This window comes from Artemia franciscana, chromosome 11 (assembly GCF_032884065.1).
Source record: "Artemia franciscana chromosome 11, ASM3288406v1, whole genome shotgun sequence".
Lineage (NCBI taxonomy): Eukaryota > Metazoa > Arthropoda > Branchiopoda > Anostraca > Artemiidae > Artemia > Artemia franciscana.
Genome location: NC_088873.1, coordinates 25,876,101 through 25,900,070, shown reverse-complemented (window position 1 = coordinate 25,900,070; position 23,970 = coordinate 25,876,101). Strand labels below are relative to the sequence as shown.

General features: G+C 32.1%; 1 protein-coding gene across 11 annotated transcripts in view; it reads left to right on the top strand.

Moving 5' to 3' along the window:
- The window catches only part of LOC136033020 (uncharacterized), a 408,980-nt gene that overhangs the window by 368,801 nt on the left and 16,209 nt on the right, over positions 1–23,970 (top strand). For all 11 annotated transcript variants that reach the window (XM_065713569.1, XM_065713568.1, XM_065713566.1 and 8 more), the window contains 3 exons: positions 2,523–2,700; positions 14,340–14,541; positions 21,099–21,228. In XM_065713569.1, the coding sequence (XP_065569641.1) occupies positions 2,523–2,700; positions 14,340–14,541; positions 21,099–21,228 (510 nt within the window). The remainder of the gene's footprint in view (positions 1–2,522; positions 2,701–14,339; positions 14,542–21,098; positions 21,229–23,970) is intronic.

Genomic DNA, 23,970 nt, shown 5'->3' with positions numbered 1-23,970 from the left:
TCTTAAACCCTGATCGGCATTAAGCCTCTGATTTTCCTTTTAAATTAATTTATTGATTCTTAGAATTTTTCTTGAGCTCATGCCATATGAGCTCTTGGCTCTTCCAACCTCGTCACAAGTGCCATATGAGCTCTTAGCTCTTGTTTATTTTATACCATAACCGATATTATATACCATAAACACCCCGAGGATTTTTCAAACCAGAAGGTTTTGTATTGAGGTACATTTTACATCTCATGGTAACTTGTCTTTTTGGTGAATTAGGTTGGAAGCGAACTGCTCAAGTAAGGATCCGGCTCGAACCATGCCTCGTATTAAGAAAAGATACATCATGAGCATTTGAGATATTCTTGAAAATTTGTGATAGGGGATCTTATGACCCCCCCCCCCCCCATGAAAATTTGAGATCTTACAAAACCAGCATTGAAATGTGAGATCTTTTGACGCGTGAGAATTTTTTTTATAAATTATTATACGAGAAATATAGAATGCATATGCCGCTGGTTCCTTGTTGCATGATCAGAAATAAAAATTCAATCCTGTGACTCTCATAACTTCATGTTTTATTAAGTTTAGTTCTATTGTTTTACGGCCTTCTTGTTCAAATCCTCTGTAAATCTTCCCTGGATAATCCATTGGAATGCAGAACTAGGTTCTCCTGTACTAGAAAGATAACTTAATTGTTTATTTTATACTCATTTTGAAATGACGTCGGGATTACCATTAATAAACTTTCCTAAAGCTTCGAATATGGTTGTCTCCTTTACACTGGATCTCCAAATAATCTCTAGATAGCACTCCATAAGAATCCAGTTTATTTTTAGTAAGTAGGCTCTAAAATCTTATAATACTTACCAAAGTATTAAAGTAATTGCTGATGTAATTTTAATGAATCACTTTATGACATCACCATCTGAGGAGGTTTCCCCCTTCTCCCACCATCATTCATCACAAAAGGACAAGTGTATAGACGCACTTCTCCCTTGAAGACCTATTGGGGAAACATCAAGGATACAAAGCCAATGGAAATTGACTTTATGTGCACTGGACATTTGAAATTAAAATGGAATAGTTGTGTTGAAGTTCTTTCAGGTTATTCACTGTTAATCACGCTCGGATTTACAATTATAATGCAGAATTTTCCATTATAATTGATAGTTGGGAAATATATTAGATAGTACGTCGGGAGAGTGGCAAATATATTGGAAAATTGAACTTATACTGAAAAATGGATATAAATGTGTTTTATGCTTGTACATATATCAGTACCCCATCTAAATTTTTTTCAGCATAGGAATATTACTTTTTTGTGTTTTTATTATTTGTTTGCCTATCGTTTATTTGACTATGCAGGCTTCTCTCCTATTGGACCAATACACAGTTTGTTATCTTTTAGCAAGTCAGGCCTAGCCATTTATCAACTGTGCAGCGAAGAATTAACCGATTGAATAATTTATTATTAAAAAAGACAAACACCAGGTCGTGTATAGAACACTTTTGTTTGTTCGTAACGCTCCTTGCTCCCCTGTTTTTAAAACAAAGAAAGAAAGAATAATAATCAAATCAATTTTGTCAGAAGTTGTTTTCGTTTATTTTCGAATACTGAAGATGCCAAGCAGGATAAATCTATTTTTTGGACTATGATGAGAAAGTTTTAGCAATGTCAAAGCATGTTAAAAGAATAAAACGAAGGCCTTAAATTTTTTATATCCGTTCATAATGTCAATCCTGCGACACTAATTTCTTCTTTTAATAGAATTTTTCAAGACGAGATAATCCAATCTTTCTAATTCTGTCCTCTCTCTTTATTTTTCTGTCCTTCTTCATTTATTTTCCTCCTGGGAAATTGATTCAGATCATATACTCATTTTGGTTTTAAATTTCTCTCCCTTTCCTCGCTATCTCATTTTCTTTAAGATATTTTTGCCTCGTTCTCATTTTCAGAAGTCCCAAACATTCGATTTTATTATGTAATCGATCTATCGAAAACATGACACGAAAGCCAATTCTTAGGAAAAGGATAGATTTCTTTCGTTTCGTAAAATGTATGATAAAACGCAACCTTTTAGAAGTGTTTTAGTTCTAATTAAGCTCATGCATCCAAAAGCAGGATAAATTAAATTAAACAACAAATTTCAAGCAAATGAACATGAATTTTTCCTGCTTCAATGGGAAATAACGAAATGTTTTTTTTATTATTTTTAGCTCAATTTCTTTTTAACGGAACAAATCGAAAATAGATATTTAGTGGCTGGTCAACTATTAATATTAGCGATGATATTTGACAATGAGACCAGAATCTTATTTTACTTATTTTATTTTGCTGGTCAGAAGCTTTTGCTCTCGGGAAGAAAAGACATATCCGTATTATATTTTCTGAATATGTTGATTGTATTGGAAACTGAAAATAAGTACAAACTTCAAGTATTAAGTTTCTCATATTTTGCTTTTTGTTTTTCAATTTCGAAAATTAAACAGTGTGTCTAAGATAGCTTATCAATTTTATTACTTTATTCTTTCAGATCTATTTGTATCCAGTATCTGATTCTCTAGTCAGCTTTTTTTCTTCTCTTTCTTCTGCAACTCAGCTAAGTATTGCTATGATGTTATTTATGGAAATTGTAGAAAATGCTGGTAAAGATTCCTCATGTGCAGTAACCAGATTAAAAAGCCACGCAATAGTTCTTTCCGGAAGCTGGGGTAAGTTATCATACTCTTTATATTACTATTTTACTGGCCAGCCCCGTACCAAGAATTTTTATTTGGAAGAAGGTATGGGGCTCAAAATGTGTTTTGGGTTATTTTGTAGCTAATAAAATCCATAGGATGTTTCAATCCTTGTAGTCCTTTCCTCCGGAGTAAATATTACAAAGCAGTTGTAATGAGATTCTTCATCGAAAATAGAGTGTCCGAGTTTAAGCTATTATGTGGTATATTTCTCTTACCCAATCTACTCTGGTTTGTAAATTATTAATTAGTACAGCAGGTATTATCTATACCTTTTATGTTAATCATGACAGAATAAAATCATCTATATGCCTAGCAAAGAGTGAACTAGATAGCAAAAATTTAAATTCTATAAATTATTTTAGGTTAAATAAAGTTTATAATATTGCATTTTAAAATTTGCTTTATATGCTATTGCATCTAAATATACTAGTAGTATAAATTTCAGAATTTTGATCTAAAATTGATAGCATGGAAATATTATTCCAGCACAAACTTTAAATACAATTGAACCCATTTGCAAAAAGTTGGTGAGCATATATCAATAGCACTTATTAGACAAGAAAATTCAGAAATACTTCAATTTGAATTGAAAATATTCCCATGAGACGAAATTACAAGTTATAGTTTGTGACTAGAAGTATTAAAATTCTGCGCTGACGACTAAGAAAGAAAAAAACTAAAATTTGTCCATAGGTCACTAGGGCCTTACCACACTAGAAGTTACAATAATTAGAAAATATATTAACTAAGTTGTTAAGTCAAACTAGGTTAGTTTTTCTTTCCTTAAAATGACATAAAGTATCCTTAAAACAAGATTCTTCCTTCTAGAAAAATAACGTTTGTAGTGACATTTTTTTTTTACTTAGAATTTATCTTTGAAAAGTATTGCTTAGTATTGGGGTATGCATAAAGTCGAAATTTATAAAGTCATATGTATTTTAAGCGATGACACGAACGCCCTATGAGGGCAATGATACAATAAAGCCTTTTGAAAGGTATTGTTTAGCAATGGGGTATGCAAAAAGTCGAAATTAGTAAATTCTTGTGTATTTTTAGCGATAATACGACATCCCTATGAGAGAAAATGACTGAGTAAAGTATTATTGAAAAGGATTGCTTATGATTGGAGTATGCATAAAGTCAAAATTAATAAATTCATACATATTTTAAGCGATGATATGACAGCCCTGTGAAGGAAATTGTACAATAAAGCCTTTTGAAAAGGATTGCTTAGTATTTGTGTATGCATAAGGTCGAAATTAATAAAATCGTATATATTTTAAGCGATGATATGACAGCCCTATGATGGAAATGATACAATAAAGCCTTTTGAAAAGGATTGCTTAGTATTGGGGTATACATAAGGTCGGAATTTATAGTTGTATATATTTAAGCTATGATACGACAGCCCTATGAAGGATATGCAACAATAAAGCCTTTGAAAAGTATTGCTCAGCATATGGGTATGCATAAAGTCAAAATTAATAAAGTCGTATTCAGTTTAAGTGATGATACGACAGTCCTATGAGGGAAATCAAAGAAAAGCCCAGTGAAAAGTTTTGCTTAGTATTGGGGTAAAAAATACACACTAAGAGATCACACATTCTTCTTACAAAATCCTTCTTACAAAACGAAAAATAATTTTTACAAAATAAAAACACATCCTAAGAAATTACAAATTCTTATTACGTATCAAAAAGTACTTTACACGAAACAAAAAAAATCTTTAAAAACAAAAGTTTATCCTAAATAATCACAAATTCTTTTTAAAAAATACAAAATGCTTCTTACAAAATAAAATATAATTCTTATAAAACCAAAATATATCCAAAAAAATCAGTGATTGTTGTTACAAAACAAAAAAAAACTTTTTAAAAAGCAAAAAAAGCAATTTTTACCAAAAACATACATCCTAAGTAAACACAAATTCTTATTACATAATACAAAATACTTATTACGAAACAAAAAAAAATTATTACAAAACAAAAATACATCCTAAGCAATCACAAACTGTTCTTACAAAATAAAAAAAAAATATTACAAAGCAAAAAATAATTCTCACAAAACAAAAATGCATCCTAAAAGATCACAAGTTCTTCCTAAAGAATACAAATATTGCTCATAAAACAAAAAATACTTCTTATAAAGCAAAAAATAACTCGCAGAAAACTAAACTAAATCCAAAGAAATCACAAATTCTTATAACAAAAAACAAAATATTTCTTACTAAAAAAAATAATTGTTACAAAACGAAAATAGATCCTCAACAATCACAAACTGTACTTACAAAAAAAATACTTCTTACAAAGCAAAAAGTTATTCTTACAAAGCAAAAATACATTCTAAGAAATCACAGATTCTTATTACAAAATAGAAAATACTTCTGGCGAATCAAAAATAGCTCTTACAAAACGATAATACATTCTAAAATAATCACAAACTGTTCTTACAAAATACTTATTACAAAACAAAAAATGCTTCTTACAAAACAAAACAAAATAATTCTTACAAAACAAAATACTTCTTACGAAACAAAAAAATTCTTACGAAACAAAAATACGTCCTAAGCAATCACAAACTGTTCTTACGAAATACAATATACTGGTTACAAAACAAAAAGTACTTCTTACAAAACAAAAAAATAATTCCTAAAAAGCAAAAATACATCCTAAAAGATCACAAGTTCTTCTTACAAAATACAAAATACTTCTTACAAGTCAAAACTGAAAACTGAACAGATGAACTAAATTTGACACGGTTTATTGTAAAGACCAAAAGGTATAACTAATGAATAAATTTGACATGTTTTATTCAGTGAACTTTTCCAAGAATGAACAGCTTTAACTCTATTTAATACAAAGTTTGAACAGATGAATTAAATACCGCCTATGAGTCTGATAGTAGTGTCCATGTGTAAAAATCCCTCTTCTTGCATCTCTGAGTTTTGAACCACCATTCTAACCGTTGGAGTAGCCTACTCAAAAAAATAACGGAAACAAGAGATAAAGCTATTCGTTCTTGGGAAAATTAATTAAGTAAACCACATCAAATTTAACTCATCAGTTCAAACTTGATACTCAACAGAGGTAAGCCTTTTAGTCCTTAGGAAAATTCAAGGAATAAACTATGACATTTTGTTTTATAAGAATTATTTTTTTTGCTTTGTAAGAAGTATTTTCTGTTTTGTAAGAAGTATCTTATAAGAACAATATGATATTTTTTTGGTATACTTTTGTTTTGCAAGAATCATTTTTTTTTTTTTTTTTTTTTTTTTTTTTTTTTTTTTTTTTTTTTTTTTTTTTTTTGTTAGAAGTACTTTGTATTTTGTAAGAAGAATTTGTGATTTTCTAGGATGTATTTTATATTGTAAGAAGTATTTTTTGTAATAGATATTGGTGATTTAATGGGATTTTTTTGCAAGAATTATTTTTTTGTTTTGTAATAAGAATTTGTGATTTCTTAATATGTATTTTTGTTTTTAAGGATTATTTTTCTTTGTAAAAAGTATTTTGTACTTTGTAAGAACAATCTCTGATTTCTTAATATGTATTTTTGTTTTAAATAAACTAACTGCTTCCGATGACCAACCAGAAAATACTGCAAAGATTCACTTAGTGAGGTGGGCCACACTAAGTGAACCTAAGTGAACCTAGCTTGAAAGCAGTTAAATCATTGCAACCTAGCATAAATTTCAGGTGTGGTGCCATCTATGACCAAAACTTAAAAGATGGCAGTACTTGAGATAGTACTGCCATCTTGAGAAAATTACCAAGTGTTCTTACAAAAATGCAAATACTTGTTACACACAAAAAACACTTCATACAAAACAAAAGAAAATAACTCTTACTAAATTACATCCTAAGAAATCACAAATACACATTACAAAAAAATACTTCTTCCAAAACAAAAAATAATTCTTACAAAACAAAAATACATCCTAAACAATCACAAATTCTTCTTACAAAATACTCTTAGAAAAACAAACAAAATTCCTACAAAACAAAAATATATCCACAAAATCAGATTATTATTACATTATGCAAAATACTTCTTACTAACCAAAAAAAAATGCTTCTTACAAAACAAAACATAATTCTGAAAAAACATTTATCATTGTTTATTCCTTGAATTTTTTTCTAAGGACTAGAGGGTTTAAATCTATTATTTATAAATTTTGAAAGGATGAATTAAATTTGACGTGGTTTATTTGATGAATTTTTGGATATATTTTTGTTTGTAAAAATTATTTTTTTGTTTTGTTTGAAAAATTTTTATTTTTTAAGAAGAACATGTGATTGTCTAGGATGTATTATTTTTGTAAGAATTTTTTTTTGTAAGAAGTATTTTTTTGTAATAGGTATTTGCGATTGCTTAGGATTTATTTTTGTTTTGTAATAACTATTTTTTGTTTTGTGAGAAGCATTTTTTATTTTGTAAGAAGAATTTGTGATCTCTTAGGATTTATTTTTTTTTGTATGAATTATTTTTTTTTGCTTCTTAAGAAGTATTTTTTGTTTTGTAATAAGTATTTTGTATTTTGTAAGAACAGTCTTTCATTATTTAGGATGCATTTTCGCTTTGTAAGAATTATTTTTGTTTTTTAAGAAGTATTTTGTAGTAAGAATTTTTGATATCTTAAGATGCATTTTTATTTTGTAATAATTACTTTTGCTTTGTAAGAATTATTTTCGTATCGTAATAAGTATATTGTTTCTTGTAAGAAGAATTTGTGATTGTCTAGGATGAATTTTTGTTTTGTAAGAACCTTTTTTTGTTTTGTATGAAGTATTTTGTATTTTGTAAGAGCAGTTTGTTATTGTTTAGGATGTATTTTTATTTTGTAAGAATTATTTTTGGTTTCGTAACAAGTATTTTGTATTATGCAATAAAAATTTGTCATTTCTTAGGATGTATTTTTGTTATGTAAGAATTGTTTTTTACTTTGTAAGAACTATTTTCTGCTATGTAAGAAGTATTTTTGGATTTTGTAAGAACAATCTGATTTTTCAGGATATATTTTTGTCTTATAAGAATTATTTTTTGTTTTTGAAGAAGCATTTTGTATTTTGTAATTAGAATTTGTAATTGCTTAGGATGTCTTTTTTTTAAGAATTATTTTTGTTTTGTAAGAAATATTTTTTTGTTTTGTAATAAGAATTTGTGATTTCCTAGGAGGTATTTTTTTTTAAGTATTTTCTATTTTGTAAGAACAGTTTATGATTGTTCAGGATATTTTTTGTTTTGTAAGAATTATTTTTTGTTCCGCAAGAAGTATTTTGTATTTTATCATAAGAATTTGCGATTTCTTAATATGTATTTTTGTTTTGTAAGAATTATTTATTGCTTGGTAAAAAGTTTTTTTTTGCGAAGAGTATTTTTTAAGAATAGTTGTGGTTGTTTAGGATGTATTTTCATTTTGCAAGAATTATTTTTTGTTTCTTAATTAGTTTTTTGTATCTTATAATAAGAATTTGTGATTTCTTAGGATGTATTTTGTTTTGTAAGAATTATTATTTGGTATGTAAGAAGTATTTTTTGTTTTTTAAAAATCTCTGATACTCTAGGTTTTATCTTTGTTTTGTAAGAATTAATTTTTGTTTTGTAACAAGTATTTTGTATTTTATACGAAAAATTTTTGATCTCTTAAGGTGTATTTTTCACCTCAATACTAAGCGATTCTTTTCAATAGGCTTTATTCTTTCATTTCCTTCATAGAGGTGTAGTTTCGCTGCTTAAGATATATACTGCTTTATTAATATTGACTTTATGCATACCCTATTTCCAAGCAATACTTTTCAAAAGGCTCTATTATAGCATTTCCCTGATAGAGCTGTTGTATCATCGCTTAAAATATATATGACTTTATTAATTTCAACATTATGCATTCGCCAATACTAAGCAATACTTTTGAAATGGCTTTATTGTATCATTTCCTTCCTAGGGCTGTCGTATCATCGCTTAAAATACGTACGACTTTATTAATTTCAACTTTATGCATACCCTAATCATAAGCAAATCTTTTCAATAATGCTTTATTTTATCATTTCCCTCATAGGGCTGTCTTAAAAATAAAATTAAAAAAATCTATATAAAAAAAGAAAATTTGGGAGGGGGAGCAAAACTTTAGGGGGCTTGGGAACTTGGGAACCTGTAGGGGGACACAAGATCCTGTAGGGGGACCCATGACCCATTTGGGGGAAATTAGGTCCTGGATGGGAATTTTGGGGACCTCATTCGCAAGCCCCGGGAATGGAAAACTGATATGCTCAGGACCATTTTATTACTAAAAGTGTTACAAGGCCAGTTTTGGACATAATCAATTATCAATAATTAACAACCGTGGCGATATCATTAGAGTTCAAAAAGATCTCTGCTAATTGTATATTAGAATCCATACCAAAACTACGATTTTTAGACGTCATGTCACTTCAAGCTCACTTCAATTATTGAACATCATACTTAGCGAACGAAACTCAGATAATCATGCTTTGAGAAATTTCCTTATCAACCAGAAACGATTAAGTAACAAAAGATGCTCGATAGACCCGATGTCTCTAATAGCAAATTGGGATATGGACCCGCTTAAAGTAATAGGATGTGGGCCCGCTCAAAGTAATGGGATATGAGCCTGCTTAACGTGATGGGATATGGACCCACTCTGAATGGTGGGATATAGGCCCACTCGGATGGATTGAAAGGATATTACTCCTCTGGAAAATCCCTCCGTCAGAAAATTCCTCCCTCCACTTGAAAAATATATGAATATTTCCCAATAACGAATACTATACATGACAATGGGCAAATTTTATTACTTAAAGACCTTTACCCAGGGGCTGTAAGGGGTTGTGTTATCTCCAAAGGCATAGTTTTTTAGCTTTTTCAATATTTTGAACAAAATTGCAACCTCAAAATTTTGATCTGACGATTTTGAGAAAAATGGGCGTGGGGGAGGGCTATTTGCCCTCCTATCTTTTTGGTTACTTAAGAAGAGCACTAGAATATTCAATTTTCATTTGAAAGAATCTCTATATTCTAGTATCACTGGGACGATATGATCACTCCTAGGAAAAACAAAACAAATAATTAAAGCATCCGTTATCTTTCACCCGGTAAAACTTCGAAATTCCACATTTTCGCAGATAGGAGCTTGAAACCTCTACAGCAGGGTTTTCTGATGCGCTGAATCTGTTGATGTGATTGTCATTAAGATTATATGGCTTTTCAGGGTTGTTTCCTCCTTTTTACGAAAATCAGGCAAGTTTTCTCAGGCTTTTAGCCTTTGAAACTAAACTAAATTAAAAAAAAAACTGATATATTTGGATTCACCATAATAAGTCAATTCTTTTAATATATCTATTGGTATAAAAATTCTGTTTTTATGGTTTCTGTTACTATTTAGCCGGGTCGTACCTTGCTTAAAGTCCTTTACCACGAACTGTTTGATAAGTTAGCTAGCATATGAGATGAGTAAGAAATATCTTTTGTCGATAGTTTACAATGTCGAAAACTATTTTACAGGAAGAAACTCGGCTTTTAGTGGGAAAAAAGTAAAAACTTTGGAATTTTCCAACTGTTATTTTGCGATTTTGTATGAAAGCGACAATACAAACTCGAGTTGAACAAATCAAAAAAATGGGACTGGTTATAAGCAACCGGGCAGTCTCTTAAAAAATATATTTATTAAAATATAAGGATATAAAATAAAGGATATAAAAAATATATCCTGTGTTAACTCAATGTTAAGAAATTTGTCCTATGAGCAGTGTAAGTGCTTGTGACGTATTAAATAAAAAATAGTTTTTTAACGGAAAGTAAGGAGCGGCATTAAAACTTAAAACGAACAGAAATTACTTCGTATATGAAAGGGGCTGCTTCCTAATCAACGGCCCGCTCTTTACGCTAAAGTTTGACTCTTTCTCTTTCTCTTTTTTTTAAAATAGTAAAAAACTTTAGCGTAAAGAGCGGCACGTTGATGAGGAAGCAGCCCCTTTGATATACGAAGTAATTTCTGTTCGTTTTAAGTTTTAATGCTACCCCTTACTTTCCGTTAAAAACATTTTTTTATTTAATTTCTGAACGTTTTTGAATTTGATTTTGGCTCTCCGCAGATGAATAATTAAAACGAAATTTGTATATTTATTTTTTGGCTAAATGGCTTTCTCTTAGTTTTGATCGAATGATTTTGAGAAAAAAAAGGAGCGGGGAGGAGGCCTAGTTGCCCTCCGATTTTTTGGTTACTTAAAAAGGCAGCTAGAACTTTAAATTTTTTACGAATGTATCTATTAGTAAAAGATATACGTAACTTACAAATTAGCTTACGTAACGAACTTCTGTATTCTTATGTTTTTATTACGTATATGAGGGGGTTCACCCCCTCGTCAGTACCTCGCATTTTCCATTAAAGCTTAAATTTTGTCCCAAATTCTTAAGAATGACCCCTGAATCATAAAAGCCGTAGAATAAATAGTTGAAATCACTAAAAATACTTTAGCTTAAAGAGCGGGGTATTAGGAGGAGGTGAGCCCATCATATGCGTAATAATTTCTGTTCGTTTTAAATTTTAATGATTCTCCTTACTTTCAGTTGAAAGTAAGAAATATAAATAGAAATAGTTATAAGGTTTTTCGACTTTGGAAAAATAATTGGCGTGGGAGGGGGTCTAGTTGCCCTCCAATTTTTCTGTCACCTAAAAAGGGCACTAAAACTTTCATTTCCGTTAAAATGAGCCCTCTCGCAAGATTCTAGGACCACTGGGTCGATACAGTCACCCCTGGGAAAAAAACACAAAAAAACACAAAAAAACAAATAAACACGCATCCGTGATCTGTATTCTGGCAAAAAATGTGAAATTCCACATTTTTATAGATAGGTGCTTGAAACCTCTACAATGAGGTTCTCTGATACGCTGAATCTGATGGTGTGATTCTCGTTAAGATTGTATGACCTTTATTTCTGTCACAATAAAACAATAAAAATGACCTTTATTGTTATGACATTTTATTGTTTTTCCCTATTTTCGAAAATGAAGCAAATTTTCTCAGGCTCATAACTTTTGATGGGTAAAACTAATCGTAATGAAACGTATATATGTAAAATCAGCATTAAAATCCAATTCTTTTGATGTAACTATTGGTATCAAAATTTCATTTTTTAGAGTTTCGGTTACTATTGAGCCGGGTCGCTCCTTACAAAAACGATCAAAAACATGATCAGAATGGCTTACTATTTTTGTCAATTTTCCTTATGAATTTTAAAAAGTTAGGTCAATTGATGAGTCGCCTTGCATGTGCAACACCTCTCTTCTTACATAAAGTTTGAATGTTTGCCCAAATTTTTTTTTAAGAATGACCTCTCAAGGACAAGGGCCGTTTAACTAGAACAGTAAGAAGCTTTCTTAAAAGTACCAAAAGACGTTAGCATGAAAAGCGAGGTATTGAAAAAGCCCCCCCCCCCATATACGTAATTATTAATATTCTTTTTATTTTTAATGCTGTTTCTATAAAACAACTTGTTTTTTGTTGTTGTTTTTTCGTTTAGCATGTATATAGGAATCTGTCAAATTCAAATATGTTTAAATGACAACCTGAAAAATGAAAAATTTATAATTGTTGAAAATCTTGCGTTGTTGGAAGAAAACTTCAAGAAAAGAACGTATTTTTTTTTAACGTGGAGTCAACTATGTGCCTCGTTTCGGTAATGGGACCAAAAGGCTATGGAACAATAAAAAAAGATAGAAGAATGTATTGTCTTGGGAATGACATTTAGAGATCGACTTTTATAGGGGATGGGGCGGTAGTTAGTGTTAGAAATAATGTTAAATGTTTGTGAGTTTTTTTTTTCTTTTTGTTCGTTCCTTTTTATAGCCATGACACTCCTGGCTTTAAAGCATTAGATCTCAATTTATTTATTATGTGAAGCTCCATAGCTTTCTTTTTCATGTTGGTGTCTCACTTTAAGAATGAAAACGACTTGCTCATTTAGATAAATCTTAATTTTCCCCCATAGCGCTATGTAATGAAAATAAATTGATAAATACGTAAAATTCTCATAGATCTAATTATTAAGACGAGGTGGGATCTGTTCTCCGTAAAGTAGGGATAAACTTCTTAAGATAGTCTTAAGAAGACTTCCAACCTCGTTCATGTCATCCTCTTGAGAGGTACAATCACAAATGAACCTAAACATTATTTAGGTATTGGAGAGAGTGTAAGAAAAGAGAAAATATCCGGAAGAAAACAATAAGAAGATAAAACGTAAAACTTAGCTATTGGATACACAATACCCAGATTGTCTAAACTGTCAAAAGTCTTAAGAAAGTCTTAAGATGTCTTATGACTCTTTTTGCACCATTTATTGCGAGGCTCAAACTGACTCTTAAATTTGTGAATTGAATTTACGACCAAAAGTTTAAGATAAATTGGCGAATTGGTCAAATTGACAACATAGATTACAGCGCTTGTAGAAATATAAGCATCTATCTGTTTTGATAACCACCGGGGGCTTATATGCGCACTAAATTTTTTTCTTGCAGCTCGGAGATGAAAAATAAAGGTACCAGATTTTCTAAAAGAAAGGTTAGAAAAATGGTACTTCAAAGCGAAAAGTACTTCAAATAAAGTCTTTGTATCCTTATTCATTCATGAAAGCAGCATTGAATTTATAAAATAAAAATGTGTATACTTATGCACAATTTACCCATTGGGAAACCCTGTATATATTTCATTAATATTACGCTTCACATTCTAAGGCCAATTAAGGGTAGGGTCTTGATTAAAGCTCTTCCATCTGCTGAGCCAAACGCTTGTTCATAATCTATAAAACTGAGAACTTAAGAGGCCTGATAACTCAGGCACTTCTTAACTATTAACCTAAGAGTAAAAATTTAGTCGTTTCATCCTTTCTGCATCCTCACGACACTGTTATTCTCTTAAAACTTTATCCACGGCACCTCAAAGTCTAAAAATTGTCATCAAACTAAGAAATTCGCTTCCTACAAAACCAAGGTGGCTCCGGCATAATTACCACACTCACTCTTATCACCTTTCTTGGTTTATTTAAGGTTTTCCTAAAATTGCTAGACATCTCTCTTTTTCAAAAATTTTATTCATATTTTTCAGTAATTTTAATCCTTTTAGTATTGCCTCTAACTCTTCATTGGAAGGTAAATCTTCCTTCCCTTCGTATTATTCGCAAACTTTTTCATTTTTTTCTATATATTTTTCTTTAATGTTGCCATTTAGAAGGCTAATTTAGCATCTTTTGCCGCTTTTTAGACAGATAAAATTTTAGCGCCTTATTTTTACTGTATATCTCTCGCAGCGTACGAATGTTCAAAAAAAAATGTACAACAAAAGTACTGCTATCTCTCGCCTCTTTCGTCATACAACCTGCATATTTTAATTTTCCCGGTCAAACACCGAAATTTTATGAACTAGCTTCCCATTTTGCTTCTGTGGAAGGAATAAGCATCTGGGTTGTACTCTAACGACACATAAAACCTTAAGGCGGATCTTTTATCTACGGAAATAACCCCTGTCTGCGACCAAAGGTGGGTGAAAAGTATTACATCGCACCATTTCCATTTATTCATTGCTTGTAATGTCTTTCAGGAGCATCTATTGTGGCTATCTGTATATACATATCAGTTTGGTTGGCAAGCAGCACAGCGCCGTTTTGGTCAGCATGGAGTCCACTTTTTGCTGTCAGTTGCCTTACTGCAATTCTATGGATAACAGCTGGGAGTGGCATCCTTGCCTATTTGTATTGTACAATCAAAAGTATTCAATTACAAAGTGATAAAATGTTAGATATGTAAGTAAAAATTCTGATTTTTTTATTATTATTATCAACAAGGGAAGATGTGCAACAGTAATTGTTGCGAACATCTCAATAGAAAGTTCGCTATATTTTATAGCAATAATAATATAGAGTACACAATGAACAATATATGTGCCAAATATTATAATAGTCCACCTGAAAATTGCTACAATTCAAAACCCCTCAACTTTACATGGCACTTTTAATTCGCAATAATAGGTGTTGTAAGTTTAAATAAAATTGTATCCACTTCTGTGCAAAAATGGTTAAAGAAACGTAAAAGGAATTGATAAGAGCCGGCAGAAATCCGATGAAAAAGAGAAAGTTGGTTCTTCGGGAGGAAAGGTCATTGCATCAATATTTGGGACTGGCTGAAACACGAAAAGTCTGTTATTCACCGTTGTCCGATCGCAAAATTTTTTGGTAGTGACTAAATCGTATAAATGAAAGTATTACTATAAAATAATTATTTGTATCCAAACTTGAAGCTAAATTCTTCCCGGCAAGCACTTTTTATCACGCCAGGAGATATGTTAAAATGATACTGATTTTTTAAACGTTAAAATGTCTCATTTTAACACTAAAATCGCTGGTAAAAAGTTTGAATAAGTGTTTCGAAGTTGGATAAGATTGAACTCGAAAATAAAACCGTATTTTATAACGCAGCTTTGTTTTAATGCTTTGGGGGAAAATCTCGAACAGCTCTTATATATTTCAATAAGGGATAAATTCCGAGCAAGAGAATAAGTATTTTTTTAACTCCTTTATTTTGCTCGGTATCTCTTTTTGGTCATGCCCTTAGCAGAGTTGGCAACTAATGTAAACGTAAAATATGATGCTTAGATGTTCCCAAAGTCGCAACCTATCTAGATCTTTTTTGGAACAAAAAAAAGATTGCTAATGTTACAGTTGCCTGGAATAGATATTGTCAAAAGAAGTGTCAACCTTAATTCCTTGGTGCCCATGCACGTCTGTACTGTAAAAAAAAGCGCGCTTACTGAGCCATAGCCGCCGAAACTTACACGGACAGTATAATGCTACTCAGGTACCATTTTGTCTTTAATAGGGATGTACCAAATATGCTAATTCCTTGGGAGCGATAAAGGTCACGAGAACTAGTCCTGAGATCAAATAGCACAAACAAAGCCAAGGCAATATATACGAATTTTATTAAGGTAATTACTCAAGGAAAAGACTGATATAGCACTCTTGACTTTAGTAAGGTACAACACTTCAATGCATAAATCGGTCTATAAGCACAAGTTGTTCATAGGTACACTCTAGCGGGACCGACAAAAATTGTTGTAAACACTTACTTTACGCAAATATTCCCTTATCTTCTGGTTTATTCAAAAGTGACCACCCTTTGTTTTAATTTATTCACTGAACTGAACTGAGGACAATGAATCCTCTTTGAAATGCTTTCTGAAGCTTTTCTACTGAGTTTATTGGGGAATCGTCCTCTTTGCCTACTATATTTTCAATCTGCCTTAGGAATATCAACGCTTGTCCTCTTAATCTCAAAAGTAACTTGCTAATTAAAGTTTTTAGATTTGTTTTGTCCTTTTTAGAAATTGGGCAACGCCAATATTAAGTTGATGAGCGAATGTATCCCCCTCAAACTCAGGCAGGAATTTTGCAATTTTCACTGAGGTTGTGATTAATTGTTGTGCCTCTAGTTGTTCTTTTTGTTCTTAAGCCATGTTTATTTTTAATTCTCTTGACCTGTTGGAGTGTGACTCCTCTTGCATACAAATTCACGATGTACCTCTTCAATTAAACCAGGTCAGAACGCTTAAAGATAGTAATGACATAATTGCTATTTACTCACTCTTGTAAATCCCAGAAACAACTGTCAACTTGGACCATTTGGCTCTGGTGGCTGGGTCGCTAATTTCAGTTAGCAGACAATTTATGAAAATTATAATAAGGAGGCTGAGAGGGGGAAACGAATTTTACCAAAACATTGACCAATCTAGATCGTTTTTTCATACAGGAAATGTTAGTATATCAACTTTCAGAAAAAGACATAGTGCTGTTTTCAGGAGAAAATGTACATAAATATATGCAAGTATTGCTTATTCAATAAGATAGAAATGTTCAGCCTAAAAATTTTGCAAATAGATGATGCGAATAAATGGATTGCAAATAGAGCAAAAACAGTTCGTATAGTAAATATGTGTGTAAATACTAACTCTTGTTGGGTAAAATTGTATTACTTTTTACTCATATTGTGCTTTTGATCTAAACATCATCAATGACTTTATATCTACTTGTATGTCGTCCTACCTAAATATAAAGCCTCTATCTTGTGTTGCTTTCTTATTTTTCTTGCTCTCTAATTTTAAAATTAAGAACAGGATGATGCAGCATTCATAAATTTTCTATGTAGTGGTTCTAGAGTTATTCAGAATCAAACTTATAAAAGTATAGCCTGGTAATAATTTTTTAACAATTTTCTCCTTCTTTTAATTAAAGGTTGTTTACTTCTCGCTGCCTTCTCAGAGAAATTAGGCAATAAATTCTATTATCTCTTGGAAAATGCAAAGGTTGTGTAGAATAATAATTAAGTTATTTCAAAGTACATGTATCTTTATCTTCAAGAAATGCAATGGGTAGTAGGTATAAATAAGTCAGATAACAAACTCTTTTGGTTAGATTTATTAATTCAAATAGCGACATAATGTTTGAATAAAGACAAATCACAGAAGAAGAAAGAAAATCAGAAAAACAAAGCCATCTTTGCAAATTTCAAAGGATTGACTTAATTTCATTTCTATGTAATCGTTAGATTTTACTGGAATTTGGATTGAAATATTAAAAAAATCTGGAATGAAGCTAGGAAGCAGAAGTTCAAGGCAACATGATAAACATGGTATATATATTACCATTTCCCCTGAACAGATTATTTATGTGAAGAGTGAAAAAATATTTTCTTCTTTTTAAATATCTGATGAGATTACATAAATCTATTACCAGCAAAGGGATAGCAAGAATAAGACGAGAACCCTCAATTATGTGATACTTTTGCGACAAATTTGGACAAGTGAAATCAAATTCAACAAATTAACTACCAGTCCAGATAAAACGGTTTTATAGCCTTTCAATTTCTTTGGATTGATTAGTCTTGTAAAGAATCATTTACACATACGCTCTTTTAACAACCTGCAAGCACATAGTGTCTTTTGATTCGCTTCATCAATCCCCTCCTTCATCAACATTTCCTGAATGAACTTAATGCCCTTAGTTTTCTTGAAAAGTCTGAAGATATGCCCTTTTGACTACCTGGATGCGCATAGTGTCTTTTGATTTAGTTCATCATCTCCTCTCAACATGCCTTACAGAGTTTCAGCATAGTATACTTAAAGGTTCATGAGATATTGACAAACTGGGCACACAAGAATCTTTTGATTTAATTCAACATACCCCTCAGCATTTCCTGAAGGTTTAAACTTCATACCCTTAGCCGTCCCTGAGATTTTACTAGTCCACCACTTTTAATAATCTGAATACACATAGTGTCTTTTGATTTAGTTCAACTAAATTCCCTCAAATTCAAAAATTCTCCTTCCTCAACATTCCCTGGAAATTTCAACTTAATGTCCTTAGCTGTTACTGAGGTATTGCAGACATACCCTTTTGACAATACGGCTGCACACAGTGTCTTTTGATTTAGTTCAGCATCCCCTCTCGCCATGCCTTGTAAAATTCCAACATAATACCCATAACGCTTCATATATAGTGCAGGCACGTCCTTGTCACAACTTGGACGCACAAAGTATCTTTTGGTTTAATTCAACACAACTCTCAGCATTCCCTGGAAGTTTCAGCTTTATACCCTCAATCGTTCCTGAGATTTTGCAGAACGGACGTTTTAACAACCTGGTTGCAGTATTTTATGATTTATTTCATCTTTGTCATAAAGTTTCAGCTCAATTCACTTAGCCGTTCCTAAGATGTTGCAGATACGCTCTTTTGACAACATTGATGCGTGTAGTGTTTTTTGATCTAGTTCATTGCCCCCCTCAACATTTTATAGAAGTTCCGCTTGGATATTTTTGGCCTTTTTGGGCACCCAGAATGAATCATACTCCCCCTTTCCTACAATAATACCTACATTGTATATGAACTACTAACTCCTACTACTACTAATATATCAGTGCAATACCAAGCCACCTGACGTCAACACAGCTACGCACGCTCCTTCTCCAATCTAATCTATTCAAGGCCTCCTCTTTACACCCTCCCAGGAAGTTCCCATTTCCTTTAAATCTTTATTTATGACATCCTCCCGACCCAGACGAGGACGACCTGCTTTCCGTGTAGTTCCAGACGGTTGGCCAAAAAGGACAATTTTCGGCAATCTGTCATCTTTCATCTGCAGAACGTGACCTAGCCATCTCAACGTTTCTTTCATTGTAGCCTTAGAAGGCAGGATTGAAACACATTTTTCGTAAAAACCTACTGTTTGAAATACAGTCAGTCAGCCGGGTACCCAGAACAATCCGTAGGCAATTTCTATGGAAAACATCTAGTCAAGTTTCGTCCACTTTTCGGAGCGACCATGCTTCAGAGCCATATTCGACCACTGTCATCACTGTAGCTTCCAATATTCTAATCTTGGTTTGCAGACTTATCTTTCTATTCTTCAAAACGTTTTTTCAAACGTGAAAAAACACCCTGAGCCTTAGCTATTCTACTTTTAACATCTTCACTAATACCACCGTCTTTACTAATAATACTACCAAGGTAAGTGAAGCTGCCCACCTGATGAGTCTTTCCGTTACCCAACGTCACCTTTTCATCTTCACTTATTCTTAGCCTTAGTGACTTAGTCATCTTAACATTAATTTTTAACGGTCAATTTACATAATTTACACCCCTTGTCCCAAGGTCTGCGGGGGTCATTCATCCCTGGAGATTCAATTCCTGGACTTTCCGACCCTTGTAAGCAAAATGACTTTCTCAAAATGTTGATTGGATTTTTGTCGTGGATTGGATGCAAGGTTACCTCTAAAGGGTGGTAGAGGAGGGCTGGTTGCCTTCCAATCACTTTCTACTCTTAAAAAGTGCACTAGAATTTTCAATTTCCAATCGAATGAGCCCTTTCAAAGTTTCTACAGTTTCTACGACCTACGAAAAACTTTTTTCTACGAAAAAAATAATAATGACCTGAAGCCATATCACTCTTTACTTATGCAGCGCTAATGCGCTTCGTATTACGTATACAAAAAAAATCAGTTTTTTTCACGGACTCAGATAAGAGAAAATTGCACGAGCAGCTACATGACGGGTTGCAAGCCTTCTGCCGTCGCGGTTGGCCCTTGCAGTTTTAACCATGGCTAATTGTAGAAAAAGCCAAGACAGATAGTACGATTAAGTGAGAGGCAGATCTAACTTAAGCTCTTAGTAGGATTGTATAAGAATGATGTCAGTTCATTTGTTAATAGACAAATCTATCTATCATCCGTACATGCGTCATTCCTAGGGTCACTTAAGTAATGACGTCACTTAATGTTTACAGACTTTCAGACGAACCTGGGCAATAATACAAGTAGGAAACCAATGTCTATACTTATTCACGTAGCCAAACAGCAGCTGTAGAGGGAACGGTGGCAGTCAGCGTATTTTGTTTTTGCCTGAGGAGGAGCACCTTGAACCTCAGTTTGAAAAAGTTTACTTTAAGATTCAACTTTAATACAGGAGGGGGATCTACGTCCAACATCTATTAATTGGGGGAATCTATTCGGATTAATTGCACAATATAGGTACTAAGATGATGATCGATCTTCTTTTATTCTTCTTCTATCATAATGGAAACTGTTGATTCCAAAAATAGAAGCGTTTTGACGAAAACGTTAACCTTCTGCGCAAACAGCGAGTGGTTTAAAAACGGCATTCCAATGTAAAATTATTCGATGAAAAAGAGTTGAAAATTAAAGAATTTTTTTTTCAAATAAAAATATAGAGCGATGCTGAATCTTTAATTTAACCTATAGTTTTATCCACTCTTTATACTAAAGTTTGAATTTCTTTTTATCTCAGTGCTTCAAGAATAAATGCTCTAGCACAAGATCAATGTGGTGAATTGTTCAACTTTTTATCACAAACTGTTGAACAACAAAACGTTCATTCATTATTCGTCATGAACAATACAATTTTCAGTTCAATTCGGTAAATAAACAAATAAAAAAAAAACTCCAATAAAACTCAGAAAAACAAAACCAACAAGCTATAATAGCTGGTTTCAAAATAATTCACGACAAGCACGTGTTAAATTTAGCACGAAAATAAAAAAATTTCCACGGGCCAGAAGTTAGCCTAATTGTTAAAATTTGTGTCAAAACGCACTAAAACCAAAACTAACGTAACACCAGCCGTGGCACAGCAAAGTTATATATAATTTCGACTACACCACCACGAAATTTGTAATTCACATAATTTTTAGCTGCTAAAATAAAATTATTTTAGTGACTTGCACAGGAGAAAACAAAATGTGTGTAAGTTTTTGATATATAGGTTGATTCCTGTTGTAATTATCTATTTTTCAGTAAAAGGGAGTCCCGCAGTGTTTTCACATTGTTCACTGCCAATATCATTTTCATGGCATGTCGTCTTCTTTGGCTGGGAATCACAAACACTTTTATTTGTTTCCTATTTGCTACGTCCTGTTTTTTCATGGTAAGTTTTTTTCTGTTTTTGTCTGATTAAAATCGTTTCCTAAATCCGAAATTGCTCCTGATATATTGCCACGTAAGACTTAAAGTTCCGTCGATTAAATAAATTTGAATTTTGAAGAGCATAATCTGTCTGAGAAAAACAAACTTGGTTCAGCAGAACCATAATGATTATTTGATCCAGTCACTAGTGATTTTATTGAAACTCGGTAGATTACAAAATGACAATATGGGATTGCTCGATTTTTACACATCTCTGAGTATTCTGGATAATCAATCAAAAATATTATTTTTGGATAAATTTATTGAAATCCACTCAATATAAACAAAGGTTATAGGTGTAGTTTAGTTACAAGAAAGTAACTACTACTACGTAACAGCGTCCGCCATCTTTTTATTTTGTTTTTAAACACGATATGGATGTATCATTACGCAGAGCACTACTTTTTCGCAAGCACCAATATTTATTTCTAAATAGAATTTTGATTCCTCACAGCAACACCTCGTACACCCTTGACCCCCAAATAAAATAAATTTGGTGCAATTTTACGCAAAGACAATTCACGCGCCAGAGCTATTACGACTGAACATACGATATCAAGATGGATGCTGAATATGAAGTTGCTCATATTCCAAGGCTTGTTAGCGGCGTCATAGGTGCGAAGAGGCATGGAAGTTCTGATATAGTGCAACTGAACTTAAAACAACAGGAAATCTTGGTCTATCAATTTTATTGTCTATTTTCAAAATATTGTCTATTTTGAGTGAATCTATCAATCGACATGTCTAAGCAGGGCCTAACAGGGATTCGGGCATTTTGTAAGAGACTGTAGGACTGTATGAATAGCTGTACGTAACACCATTTGTAAAGTAAGTGTAGATTAGAGTAAGACGTCCGCTGAAACGAGATTTTACCTCAAATCTTTTTAACGCCCTGGGCGCCAGGCAGCATTAAACGCACCTTCTGTGTAAAAAAATATGTATAATTTGAAGATTTTTGTCTGCACGTTTTCTTCTACCGTGGTAATAATGTTATCATTGTGCTTTTCCACCACAGAATGCAATTTGAAAGGATGAAACCCAAGCATTTTCAGCAGTAGTTGCATTCTTTTTACTTGCAAAGCCATATATTTTATTGAAATGTAAAAGTAAACTAAGCAGATGATTTAAAGCAGGGTCACTATTATTTTTTATTTCTTATCTTATTTTTATTTTTCCAAATTTTCGGAAAATACGACAGCTTTAATAATTTAGTAATAATTGGTTGTAAGGAAAGTTATGTTTTTAGTTAAGAACAAATTCACACCAGATAATCTGGGTCTGGAACCCCCATTGGCTTTGAGTCTTGAATCCCATCTTTTATCTAATTAATTAAAAAATTCAGGGAAGTAAAGAGCGAAGTTGAGACAAAAACGAACAAAAATTATTGCTTTACAGTCTATCTAACATATATTAATAAAGCTAGTACAAATAAACCAATTAATTATATTTCCCTATGTTTGCAGGATTATAGAAAACTAGCGCTTTACTGAAAACACAAAAACCTAGTTTTAAAAAACAAGAATGTTGATTTGTTAGTTGAAATGAGTACTTAGCCTGACAAAAACAAATTAATCTATAAAGCTTTTCGTAGTCTTACACCAGCTGCGATATCAGTAACTTTCAGTATACAATTGAAATATCTTAGCATAAAACAAATACTTTTTTAATAACCGCAAAGTCATTTAACAGCATACAGAAATATTACCACTAATACCAATAGTGATAATACCAATAGTGAGTAATAAACAATCTTAAATTGTAAGAACTACGCTTGAGTATTACTCAATACTAGTTAATAAAACTAATTTTATGATTTATAGGAGAGTTGGTAAGCCTCCATGTGTTGATAAAAAGATATTTTTTAACGGCAGGCCTCTGTCACAACTGCATGAAGTGCGTTATTTGGGGTTCCAGCTTGATTGTAATCTATCTTGGAAGAACCATAGTGATCTTGTTGCAGCTAAAGTTGCTAGAGGTTTGGGAATTTTGCGTCGATTAAAGCATGTTTTACCATTACCAGTTCTTTTATTATTATACCACACCATTGTTGCGCCTTATATTTCTTATGGTTGTGTCCTTTGATCTAGTAATTTCTATGCAAATTTTAAAAGAGTACAGATCCTACAAAATAAAACAGTACGTCTTCTTGGTAATTATGTAGAAAATGTGTATGATACCGCGTCATGTTTTAAGAAATTACGAGTGCTTAACATTGGTCAGATTCGAGATTATCAAGCTGCTGTTTTTGCGTATCGATGTTGCAATGATGTATGTCCTCCAGTTTTTACCAGTTTTTTTCGAGTAAATCGTTCACTCCATGGGTATGAGACTAGAAAGGCAGATAATTTTATTGTTGAGTACCGAGACACATCACGTGCAGCTTTCGGAATTAGGTATTTAGCTCCGGCTATTTGGAATGATATCCCAGCTGGCATTAAGGAGGCGGAACATATTGGGTTGTTTAAAGTAAATTTAAAAAAAACATTTATTGGAAGTGGGGAGATAATTCTTTTTTTTCTTTTCTTCTTTTTTTTTAATTATTGTTAGCATTTATTTATTTATATTCTGGTATTAAGGAGTAATTGAGTGAGAGTGTTTTGTCCTTCTTTAGTTTCCGTTTTTTTTAGTTTCTGTTTTTTTTTGTTTTTTTTTTCCTATTAAATTAGGCTGAGAATCAGAGAATTGCAGCCGTCCAACATCAGGC